Source organism: Arachis ipaensis, chromosome B8 (assembly GCF_059453495.1).
Source record: "Arachis ipaensis isolate K30076 ecotype BB chromosome B8, ASM5945349v1, whole genome shotgun sequence".
Classification (NCBI taxonomy): Eukaryota; Viridiplantae; Streptophyta; class Magnoliopsida; order Fabales; family Fabaceae; genus Arachis; species Arachis ipaensis.
In genome coordinates this window covers 138,110,184-138,127,226 of record NC_142443.1, presented here as the reverse complement: position 1 = coordinate 138,127,226, position 17,043 = coordinate 138,110,184, and the positions used below count along the sequence as shown (strand labels likewise).

General features: G+C 32.4%; 1 protein-coding gene and 1 long non-coding RNA gene across 5 annotated transcripts; both read left to right on the top strand.

Moving 5' to 3' along the window:
• Window positions 1-6,575: 6,575 nt before the first annotated feature.
• LOC148550019 (psbP domain-containing protein 2, chloroplastic-like) lies at window positions 6,576-9,573 on the top strand. Of its 3 annotated transcripts, none has more exons than XM_088495248.1 (3): window positions 6,576-6,896; window positions 7,453-7,608; window positions 9,357-9,573. In XM_088495248.1, the coding sequence occupies exons 1-3, from the start codon at window positions 6,576-6,578 to the stop codon at window positions 9,423-9,425; spliced, it is 546 nt and encodes a 181-aa protein (XP_088351374.1). In that variant the 3' UTR covers window positions 9,426-9,573. The 3 variants fall into 3 exon arrangements, with proteins under 3 accessions (XP_088351374.1, XP_088351373.1, XP_020965745.1); XM_088495247.1 differs by lacking the exon at window positions 9,357-9,573 and adding an exon at window positions 8,956-9,113; XM_021110086.2 differs by lacking the exon at window positions 9,357-9,573 and having other exon boundaries at window positions 7,453-8,945.
• A 164-nt stretch (window positions 9,574-9,737) lies between these two features.
• On the top strand, window positions 9,738-15,818 carry LOC107611721 (uncharacterized). Of its 2 annotated transcripts, XR_002353088.2 has the most exons (8): window positions 9,738-10,454; window positions 10,722-10,823; window positions 11,348-11,527; window positions 13,167-13,220; window positions 13,334-13,386; window positions 13,482-13,520; window positions 13,599-13,743; window positions 14,522-15,818. It is a non-coding gene; the product is annotated as an uncharacterized LOC107611721 (long non-coding RNA). The 2 variants fall into 2 exon arrangements; XR_002353087.2 differs by lacking the exon at window positions 11,348-11,527.
• The last annotated feature ends 1,225 nt before the right edge of the window (window positions 15,819-17,043 follow it).

The window sequence follows — 17,043 nt, the reverse complement described above, 5'->3', positions numbered from 1 at the left end:
GAAGCCAAACAGATTGGGGAAGAAGAACTCCCTAACCCTCATCAAACCATCTCACTGCCATAACTTTTCCGTTTGAGTTCCGATCGCCGCACCGTTTGCGGCCACGTGTCCAGCGCGTCGAGCTCTACATTTCTTTCAGATAAATTTTATTGGTAAACTCCATTTTCGTTCCAAAATATCTATTCTCTTTCTATTCTTGAAATTGAAACCCTATAGTAAAATTTTGCCAATTTTAATATTCTAGGTTTGATTTAGCTTGTGGAGCTTACTGGGTTTGAGTTGCTACGCGTGTGGGAGCGGTAAGGTTTCCTAAACTTTAATTTAATTTTGAATTCATTAGGTAAAATCTAAATTTGGAATATATGTGTGTATTAGGTGTGAATTAAGTTCATATATATGCATTGGAATTGAAAATTGAGTATTTGGAGGCTTATGGGTGATTGAAGCTTGGTTTGTGGCTGGTTTCTTTGAGCTTGGGGGCTGTGTTCTAGCTTGTGAGGCTGCCTTGGATTGAATAAAGTGATCGGCCAAGGTATGGTTTAGGTTTCGCGTGTTTAACATATAAGATTTTGTGAAAACTTAGGTTAGGGGACCATAGGCTAAGTTGAAATGGATAAATGAATGAAATGATTAGTTGTGTGATGATGTAGGATAAATTTATGATTGAGTTTGTATTGGAATTTATGAGTATGAGTTGCTGGTATTGTTGAATATGTGTGATTATAAATATTAATGTTGGGTTGATGATGATGTTGATATGAGTTAATTGAATTTGGTGGTATGACTTGTTTAATTAGTTGAAGGTGGATTATGATATGGTATTAATGAATGAAGGTAATAGACTAATGAATTTTAATATGAAAGTTATGGATGGAATGGGTGAATTCTTTGAATAATGCACGGGTTTTATGAATTGGTATGAATATTAATGTGATAGTGGATAGGATTAATAAAATGGAACTTGTTATATAATGGAGGTGCAGGTTTTGATGGTAAGGAACATGATTTTGGTGAAAATGAGGTTTGGATGTGGGTTGGTAAAAAGTGAATTTTTGTGAATTTTGGAAGTCCATAACCTGCTCCTCAAATTTTGGATGGAATTGGGTTTATTTCAAATGAAAGATGGTTTTATAAGCTTTTGAACGATATCAATTTTGTGAAAAACGGAATTTTGTAGAGAAAATTATAGACGGCGGAAGTTTAGTATAAAAACTGTGCACAGGATAACAAAATCTGGTTTGTAGCAGCTTTCTGGGCATTCTGCCAATTTTGGGAAAACGTCCATCCACGCGTACGCGTGGTGTGGCATTTTGACGACGCATGCGCGAGTAGCCATGTGTGCGCGTGAGAGGCCAATGCGCATGATCACGCATACGCATGATCACGCGTACGCGTGACGTGCTATTCTCACCATGCGTGCGCGTGGCCCCTGTTTGCTGCAAAACTGGATTTTAACATTTTAAATCAGATTTTCACTTCTAAACCTCCATTTCCTCCTTTTTAAACTTAAGGTATAGTGCTAAGTTCAGTAGCTAGTTGAAACTAGGAAAATAAGCTAACTTGGAAGTGAAGTAAGAGGTAAATGATGACTTATATGACAGAGATGAGAATATTAAAAGAAGTTTAATGTCATGGCTTGATAAATGATTATATATTGATTATGAAAATGAAATGGCTTATGAGAAATGATATCTGAGATACGAGTTTTCCTGGGTAAAAACTGTGACTTGCCACCACGTGTTCGAAGTCGAAACTCGATACTCTGTTGACTCTACGTCTTAAGGGTGACCGGGCACGTATAAATTCCTGGGTATGGATAGCCCCATTGAGTGATTTGAATGATAATTGAATGGGAAATCTATGTATAGACTCATGGGGATGCGCGACGGGGGACAATCTAAGGTTTCCGGACTTGTCAGGTTGGCTGGATAACTGACAGATGAGCCTCATCAGCCTTAGGACAGGCATGCATCATGTGCATTTGTTTGTTTTAGTTGCTATGCATTTCCTGGGTTTGCCTAATTGAATATATACCTCCTGCTATCTGTTATACTTGCTACTTGCGCTATCTGCTTATTACTTATGCGTGAACTTGTTTTGGTTGCTTGTCTTTGCTAAATTATGGATGACGAAGGGACGAAGGAAGGGTGAAATGGTTTGGTATTATGTTAAGATTAAAGTTGAGTAAGTTTAGGAAGGTTTAGATTACCTACCCCTGTTTATGGCTTCTGTTTAGTAATTAAGTCTTTCAATGGTACGACAGAGTTCTAGGATTGCCTCTGGCATTCCCAGGACCTTATTTATTATACGTGTGACGCCTTTACCATGCTGAGAACCTCCGGTTCTCATCCCATACTGTGTTGTTGTTTTCAAATGCAGGTTGAGAGGCTCCTCGCTGAGTAGTACCTGGGTGTATTTTGAGTTTCCTGTTTGTATATATGTATATATATTTACCTAGTATGCTCTCCAAGAAACTTGTTTATTTTGCTCCTCATAGAGGTTGAGGGAGAGATAGGACCTTATCTTGTATTTTGTGTATTTTGAGATACCTATATATATATATATATATATATATATATTCCGGCCAGCGTTGGCTTTGCAGGTTGAGTCAGGAGCTAGTTATGCTGTATTCTTGGCCTTCTTTTACTCTGTTACTTATTCTTATTCTTATCTTCTAGGTTTCTTAGCACGCAAGTAATCTTATCTCTGGAGCATTGCGCTTTTCATTTTGCAATTTTTTGTTTATCCGTTTTTCAAGACTCCTAGTGTATTACTTCCTTTCACTATTATATGTTAATATTTCCGAATAGAGGTCCGTAAGACCACACTACTTCTGTTCTACGACTTAAGCGTAAAACTCTGTGTAGTAGGGTGTTACAATCCCACAAATCAGTTTTTCAATTATTGAGTTATACTATATATATTAAATAATAATAAAAATTATAATTTTAAAAAATTTAAAAGATTTAAATTTTAAAATAAATATTATATTATAAGTAAGATTTAAAATATTAAAATTTTAAATATATAATCAACAATAATTTGATAAATACGTTTAAATAAAAAAAATTTTGCTATAATAAATTACAATTTGAAAATATAAAATTTAAAATACAAATAACAAAATAACTTTATAATAATTTAAATTATTTTTATTATTTTATGTATAAAAAAATTTATTCATTAAGGAATAATTTAAAATTAGTACTATAAAAATACTTCAAATTTAATATTATGAAGAAAAAATAAAAGAAATTTATATAAGGACTAATCTGATTAATTTTTAAAATTTTAAGGATGAAAATGACTTACGTCTAAACTTTTAAGGATTATTTTTATTATAAATAATTTGTTTACACGACAAGTGACACTTGGCATGTTAGGTGTCACTGACACGTCAACCAATCATATTGTGATACGTGGCATTAACCTGCCATGTCATCATGCCACGTGGCACTTAATGTGACACGTCATCAGCCGTTATCATCTAATTAACGGAAGAACCAATTTGACTTACGTTTTATCTTTTAAGGACTAATATGACTAAAAAATATCTTTTGAGGACTAATTTGAAGAATGGGTGATCTTTCAAGGACGAATTTGACTATTATAATTTATTTGCATATATTTTTTTACATTATATATATTATTGGTCCCATAGTAACATTTCTGGATCCGTTCCTGGCTGGAACCAGAGAAGTCCTTGCAAACGCTAATGGAAAAGCAGAGAAGCTCAGCCTCAACGTTCACCACCATCTCCAACGCTTCTAAAATTTTTGTTTTAAATGCAACATCAAACCCTTCAAATCCAACAACAACAACAACAAAGCATTCAAATTAAAAAAAATGAAAAACTTAATCAATTACACAGAGATAAACAAAATCCAGAGCGAAATAGAGTCAGCAAAGTTGCCAGTTTACTCCGCCACCGTTGTTGCTGGAGAAGGTTGTTGACAGCCGACAAGATAAATGGTGACGGTACCGTGACCAACGCCAAAGAGGAGGGCGATGACGGCAGAGAGGATGTCCTTCAATAGCGAGGCGACGGAAGGGTGCGGCAAGGCAAGGTGAGGGTGCGACGTGACAAGGCGAGGGTGACCATCAATCTCGATGGCAGCGGAGGAGCCCTCGATGGCAGATTTCTACCGTGGTTTTTCCTTTTAACACATGCAACAACAGCAACAATACAACAACGACACATGCAAGGATGCTCACGAGGAAGAAAAGGAGTGGGTTTAGGAGGAAGAGGAGGAAAATTAGTGTATGTGAAACATTGGTGGGATAAAGGGGTATTTGAAGATTAGGGTATTTTTGTCATTTTTAAAAGAAATTTATTCAAAAGGACAATTTTAATACTAAATAAAATATTGGGGATAATATTAAATTTATTGGAGAGGATCCACTCCTGTCTAATGAAAACATATTTTTATATATTTTTATATTTTTGTAGTTTATTATTTTATTATATCCAGTTAAATACCTGAAACACGACCTTTGTTGAAACTACTAATAAAAATAACAATAACAAATGAGTTCAATTTTTACTTTTATTTATTTACTTACCTTTTTTCCCCTTAAGGCTTTAACCCAAACACATGAAGTATGGAAACTTGCTCCCTGTGCCAATGAAACCCAACACATTAGACGGGAGTGGATCCTCTCTCCAGTAAAAAAAACTGGATGGTATCCAGTACTTAATTTAACTATTGATTACTCTCTTTTTTATTTATTTTTGGTCTCACTTATAGAATCAAAGGTGGAGAATCACACTGTATCTTATCAAGTGTTAAAAAAACTGGAGAGGATCCATTTCCCATATTAGACTTTGCAATTCAACTAGAACGAGACTCGGGTGATGTGCGGACAATAAATTAATTGTAGTATATAATAAATATTAAAAATGATTATATTTTATAAAATTAAATTAAATATGTGTAAATTAAAGTTAAATTTAAAAAGTGTTTTGTTTAAAATTATTTGTAGTACAAAAGATTTGAATATTGAAGTTGTACAAAGTAATATTTTTATTTAGTGGTTTGACTTTTGCATTTGTTTTAGTTGATGGAGTTCTTTATTGGTTATTGTTAGAGTTGTTGCTTTCTTCTTTCTGTCCTAGATTCTTGTGAAGGCATGTTCTTTATAAATTATTGAGCTATATGCACTTTCTATTGTATTGTTTGTTCCATCTTTACATGTATGTTCTTCTTTCGAAGATGTGTATTAAATTTGTATGGTTTTCTTTCTCCTTAATCTTTTGATGTGCATGTAATTTTCTAATAACATCTACAATAAAAAGAACAAAAATGTGTAGATTTTTTTTAATAAGTTATTTTTAATAATAATAATTGAAATAGTATAAAGTGAAATTACCTGTTAATATTTTTCTTTGACCCACCCTATCAGACAATATCTCAAGTGATGCAAATTTAAAATAGTGTTAGAAAATGTTCAAAATTAAATCTTTAATTTCTTTCACAACAGTTGTGAGTAAAAAGTTTATTTTCATTGTACCTTTAATTGGTCTATACAAATCATTTGCATCTTCTATTTTTAAAATTTTTTATAGTATAGACTTTTCATTCTAGTAACAAATGTTTGAATATGTTCATCATATTTCTCTTCACAATTACATAAAGAGATGTTTCGTGCGGTGTTAGGAAATCATATCATAGTTAATAATTAGTGTAAAAAAATGAATTACATTTATTTTTTTTTAAGTTAATAGAAAAGGAACAATGAATAGCATATTGAAAGAAGTATAATTTTAAAGATGTTAAAATATAATTATATATAAAATATTATAAAAAATATAAAAAATAAAAATAATTAATGTATTTTTTCGTAAATTTATTTTAAAAATATAATAAATATGTTTGTTTTGTACCTTTTCATCTAATATAATCATTTCTAGATAAAGAGACTCTTATTCATTTGTGGGTGTTAATGTTTTCCATATACGAACCATGCGAACTTTGATAAACCAATTATTTGTTTGTTTGGTGATATTGTCCAAAAGAATAATACTCTATCGAGTAAGTTTGAGATGTTGTATAGTGCGAAAATAAATTTTTTGTGCTAATTTTGATATTATTTGAAGAAATAGTGATAAGAGACTTATATAAGTAGTTCAGATAGTATGGAATTTGAATATTTGTAGCGTAAAATTTATTATGATTAATAGATTATTATGACATTTATAATATAGATGTTTATTATATTTAATAAGTTATTTATAAAAATTAATAAATTAATTATTAGAGTTATAAATTTATTGTATTATTTATAACAGTAAAATATAATAAACATAGAGATATAAATTTTTGTAGGTTATAAATTTAATTAGATATTATTAATTTTTAATTATTATCATTAGTAATTTTATAACCTAATTTATATATATTTCTATTACTTTGTATATTTTTTTGTATTTTTATTTTTTTGTTAATTTAAAAATAATAGTTAATTTGATAAATTTTTTAGTTGATTTAAAAATGATGTTACTCACATGACATTAGTAAAAAAAAAAAATAACGTGAATAAATCCATCTGCGCTTATATATTAAGAACATATTCCAATGGCTTTTATAACTTGCTCGACGCTTCTCCACAATTCACAACAACACTCTTCTTCTAGAACCTTCTTCTCAATCCCCTCTTTCAATTCTGTTACCTGCATTCTTCCCAATGAACCTCACAACAACCACATCCTGCATTTATCAACATTTTTTACTAAGAGGAAGCTCCATCTTACTCTTCTTCTCACAACTTTTCTTTCGAGCAATTTATCAAACACTAGTGGTGCATTCTTGATGGCTCAAGAGTTGGACTTGGAGCTTCACAGATACACTGATTCGAAGGAAGGTTTCACTCTTCTTATACCCTCTTCTTGGACTAAGGTAAAATTATTTACCCATTTTTTTTTGAATAACCTTAATCTTTGATAAGCTTTTTCTACTGTGAAGAATTGCGTATGTTTGGTATGATGTGTTGGAAAATGATTCAATAGAGTTAAATGGAAATGGAATGAGGTGGGTAAAATATTGAGTAAAATCTAGCTGTTACTCATGTTAGTGTATAACTCTTTTACACTGACACCTAATCGTGTGTTGCGCATAGATCAAACTGGTTTCTTGTTGAGATTGAGGTGTAGAAGTTAGCCACTTTTTGTCTATATGGCAATAATTTGATTTAGAAGAATTTTACATTGACAATGCATAAAATTTAAACTCTTAGATATTTTAGAATTAGATTAGATGGAAATGGAATATATTAGATGAACTGATCATTATATTTCATGAAAAAATTGTTATTTATCCCCTCCAAATTGAGTAGTACAACATGAAATGCTATGGAGTTGGAGCAAAAAAACATAAAATTCTTGTCATTCCAAATTTTCACCACTTTCCATTTACATTTGTTACAATTTTTGCTGCTCTGGTTTACAATGAATAGGTTGATAAAGCTGGGGAAACTGCTTTGTTTCAAGATGCAAGTATGGGGAGCAACAACATTGGGGTTGTCGTGAACCCGGTTCGTCTTGCAAACCTTGGAGACTTCAGGAGCCCCGAGTTTGTAGCTGATAAGCATTTGCAAGCAGAAAGGTGTAAGGTAAGGTTCTTGTTTCCATTGCTGGGACTTTCTATGACCAATGCAAAATTTGAGTCAAGTGTGATGATATTATTAGAAGAATCTCCCTGTACTTGTAGCATAACAACATAAGCAAAGGAAGAATGAGCTGAAAGATTTACCTTGGATTACTTTGACTCTGTTGTGAACATAATTTTGCTAATACTAAGCGCTAAGACACTAAAGGCTAAACTAACTAATTGGCTACAAATTATCTTCTCTGTTTCATTCATTACATTATATAATAAAAAGGTCTCTAGAACCTTCCCTTCCTATCACAAACTATTGGCACCTCACCTGTGCTCTAAAGTATTCCTATAATTATTTATTTTTATCCATAGTAGATTCTTCGTTGATCTTTACATAATTAAATCAAAAGTAGCAATGATCAAATTGGTTTCTTGTTGAGATTGAGGTGTAGAAGTTAACCATTTTTTGTCTATATAACAATAATTTGATTTGATATTAATTTAGAAGAATTTTGCATTGAGAATGCATAAAATTTAAATAGAGTCAACTCTTTTATTTTTTATTTAAATAGATAATTTGTAAGTATGTTGTATAGGGAGGAAACAGAGTATAAAAAAAAGAAGGGTAAAGTATACTTTTTGTCCCTAAAGTTTGACAAAAGTTTCAAAAATACCCCTAAGTTTTATTTTGTTTCAATTTTGTCCTAGAAGTTTTCAATTTGCATCAAATATACCCCTGACGGCTAACTTTTTAAAAAATTTAAGATCAATTCAATAACAATTTCATAAGAACAACCCTTAATACAAGCAAATCAAGCATAATTTCTATGCATTATTGTTAAATTAGTCTTAAATTTTTTGAAAATTTAGCCATCGAGGGTATACTTGACGCAAATCGAAAACTTTTGGGACAAAATTGAAACAAAATAAAACTTAGGAGTATTTTTGAAACTTTTGCCAAACTTCAAGGACAAAAAATATACTTTACCCAAAAAAGAAAATATTATGTAATCTAAATGAGTCAACTATACTATCCCGATTAGTTACAATTATGTAATCTCTTCTCTTTGAGCTTCAGTCCCGTTTATCCAAAAAGAAAAAAAAAAAGAAGATAAATTGTAATTTAAAAAATTGGATTATAATATTAATTTTAGAGTAAATTTTTTGCCCGTGGTTTAGTTGATGGGAATGTGAAGAAACATGATTACACCATGTCTAAAAGGCATAGGAGTTAACCTTCAATTGGCTATAAGTATTATCTTACTTAATAGTTGGTTAGTTAATTTTGTGAAGGATTGTGGATTTCTCTGTTGTTGTTGTTGTTTTTTTTTTTTTTTTAATTTTTTTTTTTTTTTTATAGGTGCTCTGTTTGGATTTTGATCCCAATGAGAAATTATGGACAAGATCTCTTCTTTCTAAGTTAACACCTTGGTTTTAGGCTTCAAGATTAAGTACATTATTCATGTTAACCTTATGCATATTACCTTTAATATTTTCACTATGTCTGTCCATTCTACTATCTTTTAAGTTTTAACTGCTTCACTACAATATTATATTTGAATTTTGGTTTAACATTTAAAATTATATTTATTAAAACAAAATTTAAATCAATTTTTGATGCTTTTGAAAGTCTTTTATCTTAATTAAAACTATCTAAATTTACATAATACAAAAAGATAAAAAATCCTATCTTAGAAAAATTAAATTGACACACTCTATCTTAGAAAGTGAAGGTTACATAAATATTATATCTAAAAATAGGAAATCAAGAAAGAAGAAGAAGAAGAAGAAGAAGAAGGAGGAGAAGAAGAGAAGAAGAAGAATGAGTGAAGAGCAATCAGATTCTGCAATGATGGATCTGTGGGATATGATGGACCCGTGGGATATGATAGACCTGGATGCCGATGAACCACCGCAGTTTCACTTTGAGTTTCCGTCTCTGCCTGAGCCGGTCTGGAATGGGGACGAAAACAAGATTTTTGCTGCCAATGTAGGTGGTTATCAACCACCTCAGCCCCAGCCCCAGCCGTGTGCCATGGACGTGAGTGGTAATCAACCTCCTCAGCCGGTTATTCATGAGTGTTTGCCGGAAGCTACGGAGAACCGCCGGCGGGAGGAGGAAGCTATGAAGATGACATAGCAGTATTATGGAAGCCCATTATCTGGTTATCAACCATTTCTGTCTGAGCCTCAGCCGTTTGCCATTGACGAAAATGTCGTGTTTAAGAAAAGGAATCCAAGCAAGAAGCTAATTAAGAAGACGACGAAAATACTTAAAGCAAGAATGAGTCAAGAGAATTCACATATGTTGAAGATGATAGAGGCGGAGCTGTTTGCCGACGACCACAATGTGGGTGGTAATCCACCGCCTCAGCTTCAGCCTCAGCTTGATTGGGATATGGAGAAGATGTGACGTCGGTGGTCATCAACCACTTCAACCTCAACTTCAGCCCAAGCTGCAGTCGGATAATCAGCCATCTCATTCTTGGGACGACAACAAGTAGTTTGATGAGTGTTTGCCGGAAGCTATGGAGAACCGTCGGCGGGAGGCGGAAGCTATGAAGATGACAGAGCAGTCGGATAATCAACCACCTCATTCTTGGGACTACAATAAACATTTCGATGAGTGTTTGCCGGAAGCTATGGAGAATCGCCGGCAGGAGGCGGAAGCTATGAAGATGACACAGCACTATTATGGAAGCCCATTATCTGGTTATCAACCACTTCAGTCTGAGCCTCAGCCGTGTGCCATTGACGTGTGTGGTAATCAACCACCTCAGCTACTGTCTCAGCCTCAGCCTCAGCCTCGTCCTTGGTCTCGGCCACTTCAGTCTGAGCCTCAACTGATCATCATCACAGGTCGGTATTCTCAATATTTTCATTCTCTTCTTATTTTGCAAGGTTTATTTCTCGTATTCTTTCTTTCTTTTTATTTACTTATTCTATATTTCCTTTTTCTTATAAGTTTCATGAACAAACCGTATAAACAATGAACTTTTTTTTCCCTTAGATTTGTTTTTGGAATAAATAAAATATTTTGAAATGGAGATGATCAAATATATAAATATTTTTGTTCACAAGAGATTCATTGATCATCAAATATTTTGTTTATTTCTATCATGACAGCAAGGAGGTAGTGCCTGCTGCAGAGGAGGAGGTAGTGCCGGCCGCAGAGGAGGAGGCAGCACCAACAAAGAGTGGATCTCATTGGACCCCAGATGAGCATAGGTATTTATTATTATATTACTTCCTTTTTCTTCTTTCTTATTTATTTATTATTTAGTTGAATATTGGTGTTTACAAAAAAAAGAAAAAAATAAAACAAAGTGGAGCAACTAGTATCAACATATAAAGAAAAGCAATTTATTATAGCACTTCCTTGATTTAGATACATCTCTAATTTGTCGATGATGATTGTATCTTGTCTACAATATATAGTCTAGCACCTCTTTTCTGTAAGATCAACTTCACTGCTCTCTTGTTAATTAAAGCTTTCATACGTTAGTATTTTTGTGCATCAATAACTAGCAATTTGAGCGAATTCTAAAGTAATTTTTTGTTGATTGTTAAATTTATTTTGTTTTGACCGTGGTTGGCATAATAATGTTTCTGGTTGGACTGAAAACCAAAAAAGAAAAAAAAAATGTTTGATATCTAAAAATATCGTTACTAATTAAATAGTTTATGTTTTTGTTTAAAAATTTTTAGTATAAAATTTGTTAATAGTTATTTCAAAAATCATATTTTGGTAGGTTATTTCTTAGAGGGTACCAACAAGAAGGTTTACACTGGACAAGAATTTCAGAATATTATGTCAAAACAAAAACTCCTAGTCAAATTTCCAGTCATGCTCAGAAATATTTTTTACATCAAAAAGAATTAGCAGAAGGAAAAAAGCTAAGGAAAAGCATTTTTGATGTAATTTGATCATCGTAAGTCATTTCTTTACTCTCAATTAGTGAGTCTAATTCAATTTCCACTAATATAGAAAATATTTAATTGGCTATTTTAAACTCTTTTAAGTTATTATCCATGATAGTTACACTATTTTAATTGTTTTTCAATGTAGAAATTGTGCCCTAATCCGAGGTTTTTAATGGATGGAGGATTTGCTTATAGGAGGAAGAACATGTAAATGGTCTAAAGATTTTTATTTAGGTTGCACATATCTAGTTCGAGTTAGTTGTTAGCTAGTTTTGTAAATGAACAATGACCAGAAGATAGGTTTGAAAAAATACTGATGTAGGAACATGCGATCATTATAGATATAATTGTGATTCATAACCTTTTTATCAATAATATTTGATTTTCTAGTTCTCCGACCTTGATGGCAATGTCGAAGGGGATGATGAACTGGATTTTATCTAAAGTCTGATGGCGATGCTGAAGGGACTTTTGGTAGAAAAGATGTATCTTTTTAAAAGATTATTAGTTTCAAATATATTAATTAAACATATATGTAAAAAAATTTTAAAAGTATTTCATCCATAAAAATTAGTTATAAAATATTTTTAAGTAATTTTATACTTTTATTAATGATTACTTCTTTTTCATATTTTATTTGGTTGTCATTGAAGTTGAGAGTTAGTATAAAAAGAGCTTGACACTAATTAGATTATAGACAAAGTATTTGATACTAATTAGCTTGTTAAGTATTTACACAATTACTCCAATTAACTTGCTGTGCTGTATTTATATGATGCCAGTAATAAGATTTTGTTTTATTAATGTTATTATTGCCTCTTTTTTATGAACGAGAATAAGTGGCTTTTGTAACAACACTTTTGTTCTTATTTATCGCGAAAATCATATTTACCATGACAGCCTTAAATAAGAAAATGAAGACAAGATTTAATAGAATTATCTGTTGTTCATAGAAGAAAATTATTTTCATTCCATAAATGAGAAAAGAAAAGGCAAATTCATAGAACATACTTCAATTTAAGCTATATATTTTCCATGATATCTTTCTATGTTATATAGTGTGTACACTTTCTATATATAATTATTGAATAAATTTTTATGTAAGTTGTTTTATTTGATCACAATAAATATGATTCCCAATTTATCTACTCCTTGAAGAGATCAGTTATTTTCATATTCTTTGCCACCATCATTGAATTTTTGATTGAAATTGTTCATTAAATATGCCAGTTTTTACTTGTCCTACTTATTTCATCTATTTTTTGTTCTCGTGCTTGAGTAGTGTTCAAGCCATTCTTTCTCTTTTGATTTCCCATTAATCTTTTTGTGCCATTTTTCGTTGGAGAACGTTTGCCATAGGTATTTTTCTCAACTCCTTGCTTCACCTCTTTGTTTCATTGTAGAACCTTTAAGATCTTGAGTGGACTTGGCGCTTTAGTTTAATTTAGTGCATTATTCTTGTTATGATTCCAATAAGCTAATTTAGCTACGAGAGTTTAATTTAATTTACACTTGAAGCTATTTTGTTGCTGTGTTACATCATCAGTTTTTACTTTTTGTGGTAGACAAGATTCACTTCAATTTCTTTTTTACTTAGAATTTGATGCATATGTTGCTCCTAGTAAGCAATGAATGTTATTTATGCAGTTAAATAATTTTGGAAAAACGACAGCAGATGTCACCTTGCTTTTCACATGAACTGTAAGTGAAACTTTTTTGTTGACTATTTACTATTACACTGTTGGTGTTTTAATGTTTTATCCTATTCTTGGCCCTTGGGGTGCTTAATGCAAACAATTGATGTATGCATTCAGATTTCTGTTGGAGGACTTTCTGAGTTTACTGGCGATCATTTTAATTCAAAGATGTAAGAAAATTGTGACTTGTTCATCTTCTTTGTGAAAATGTCCCATTTGATTGCTTTTTATTCTAACATTCAAGATACATATTATGTTTTGCTAGGGTGAATGACAAAGTGCATGGTGTTCTTCTACATCACAAGTAAAGCCTTAACCCTTACTATACTTTTGAATGACAAATAATTTTGGAATTTATCAATTAATTTAGATGATACTATAGGGCTAGGAATGAGCGGTCTCCTGTCACATTTGCAATTGCAGCAGCGGAGACAGAGGATGTGCATATATCAGTATGTCCTGTCTTTGTTATATCTGGTGCTCACAAGGGTATCTCGGCTAAGGATATGTGGAATGAAATTAAACAGGTTAAGAGACAACTTATAATTTTTCACAATATTTCATTGAAACTTGAAAAATATTTATTCATTGTCTTTGTTATATTAAGTTATTGGTTCCATCATGTTTTCTTCTCCTGGATAAAGCCAATTATTCTGTTCTAGCTTCTAAGCATTATATAAGACAAGCACTTGGATTTTCCTTTATTTGGGTATCATATTTCTTGTCATTTATGACAATTACAATGTTGAAGACTTCAAGTCCTGTCAAGCATCACTGTTTCAGAATATTGCAAGCCTAAACAATTACCCCTTTTGAACTCTTAAAAATGATGTATCTTGTAATATCTTAGGGCAATCTTTTAGGATTGGTTTTTATATTTTCTTACATTATGCCATTTTTTATCTTTATTTTAGTATGTTTAGGATTCTAATATTTTTCAAAAATAGGAGTTGTTACTTTGTAATTTATATCATGGTACATCTCATCATATCAGAATGGCTGAGTTGATTAAATGAAGATATCATGATGCAGATTGTAATGCTGTTTTTTCAGCTTTTGTTGCTTTTTTGTTCTTCTTCTCCCCACCCCATCCCCCTTTTTCTGTTGATGTGTAGCATGGGTTTACATTGCACTTATGAAATTCAATCATTTGTATTTTAGTTCATGTGGTGCTAATCTGCTAATCTGTGATTTTCTTTTGAAAACTCTTCAAAAGATGTCTATTACAGCAGGATATTAACCTCTCTGTAACTAATATACTTATTATATTTCATTGAACTGAATTAGTACTATTTGTCTTTTTAGCATGGGTCTTTTGACCGCCTGAATATCTTTGAAACTGCCATGCCTTCAGAACCAGGATCGTCAATTGAACTCTTAAAAAAGAGTTGTGTTCCAATGTGGTAGCAGGCACAGTCATGTTTCCAGATGCAGCATTCAGAGGATTGTTTGTGGTATAACCATTTTGGATGGTGTTGATGTGATGACGTCGTTCATCATCTTGTGGAAGTGTTCTTGCAGTTGCGCCGGGGTCTTTCCAAGGAGACGAGCAGCCACCACACTCCAGCGGTTGTGTATAGCATCCCGAAAACAATTGGCAACAACCGACTCAAAAGCTTTAGGTTGAGGCAGAGGCTGGAGCTGAGGCTGCAATTGAGGTGGTTGATAACCACCCGTGCCAGCGAAAAACTGAGGCCGAGGCCAAGGCTGAGACCGAGACCAAGGCTAGGCTGAGACTGATGAGGTGGTTGATAACCACATATATCAGCGAAAAACCGAGGCTGGGGATGAGACTAAGGACGAGGCCGAGACCAAGGCTGAGGCTGAAGTGGCCGAGACCAAGGCTGGGGCTGAGGCTGAGGTGGATTAATAGACACGTCAATGGCACACGGCTGAGGCTCAGACTGAAGTGGCCGAGACCAAGGATGAGGCTGAGGCTGAGACGGTAGCTGAGGTGGTTGATAACCACACACGTCAATGGCACACGGCTGAGGCTCAGACTGAAGTGGTTGATAACCAGATAATGGGCTTCCATAATAGTGCTCTGTCATCTTCATAGCTTCCGCCTCCCGCCGGCGGTTCTCCATAGCTTCCGGCAAACACTCATCGAACTGTTTGTTGTAGTCCCAAGAATGAGGTGGTTGATTATCCGACTGCTCTGTCATTTTCATAGCTTCCGCCTCCTGCCGGCAATTCTCCATAGCTTCCGGCAAACACTCATCGAACTGTTTGTTGTCGTCCCAAAAATGAGATGGTTGATTATCCGACTGCAGCTTGGGCTGAAGTTGAGGTTGAAGTGGTTGATAACCACCGACGTCACATCTTCTCCATATCCCAATCAGGCTGAGGCTGAAGCTGAGGCGGTGGATTACCACCCAAATTGTGGTCGTCGGCAAACAGCTCCGCTTCTATCATCTTCAACATATGTGAATTCTCTTGACTCATTCTTGCTTTAAGTATTTTCGTCGTCTTAATTAGTATTTTGTACTTCCTGAACATGAGGAGAATAATAGACATTTGATTATTCCCTAGAATCAGAGACAATTATAAACACAGAAGGAACATTTCACTATTTCAGAGAAACAAGCTTTTTCCCTTCTTACTTTAGTTGTTAAATGCAAAGCAAACTATATATAATGGCCATTATTCCTTTTGTCATAAATACGGAAGCAATGTTTCACTAACATCTATGATCATTGCTACTTTTGATTTAATTAAATAAAGATCAACGAAGAATCTACTATGGATAAAAATAAATAATTATAAGAAGGAATACTTTAGAGGCTTAGAGCACAGGTGAGGTCAGGTGCCAAAGTAGTCCAAGGTAAATCTTTCAGCTCATTCTTCCTTTGCTTATGTTGTTATGGTACAAGTACAGGGAGATTCTTCTAATCAATATCATCATCACTTGACTCATTTTGCATTGGTCATATAAAGTTCCAGTAATGGAAACAAGATTAGTATTGGAGGAGTCCAATTAGAAAATTATACTATAAATAAGAGTATGATGTAATAATATAGGATAGACATAATGTAATTGAAACTCTACTTTTTCTCTTTGTCCCTAATTTTAGAAATTTTTCTTCTATTCTTTCTGATTATCTCTAATTCTCTTTATTCTTGATACAAATTCGTATCAGAACAACATCAAATTTTCTGTGATATTGCAAAAAACGGTAATTTACAAGAATCTAAGAACGTCATTTGGAGAAAGTACAACTCACAAGAGGCGTATTGCACTGACAATACGTAGGGACATATTGCTTGCGCAACCCGCGTCTAACTCCTGTAGGTCCGAGAATATATAGTGCACTAGCACCCTGTCTCTTCAATATGTATGCTTTCTCTCTTAGTCTCATTTTCAATTTTAACTAGATTTACACCCATGCATTGCCTAAAAACAAAATGAATATATATTTTATAAAATATATAAATTAATTTTAAATTTAATAATTATAAAATTAAAAAATTTATACATAAATTAAACTTTTAAAATTACGAAAATACTCAATTTAAATTTATTTATTTGACTTTATATTATCATTTTAATTTTTGTTCTTCTAAATAGTCATTTTTATTTATTTATTTATTTTAGATTATATTTAAATATTTGTACAAATATAAAACTCTTAGATGAAATGTAAATCTGAATATGATATTTTAAAAATTGAAATTAATATTTAATTTTATTTTTCATAAATTATGATAACACTATGTATTTTTAATAATATTATAATTAAATAATATTAAAAAGTATAAATTGTTAAAAGAGAAAAAATGATATATAAATAATATAATTAATGAATACAATTAGACCAATAGCTTTA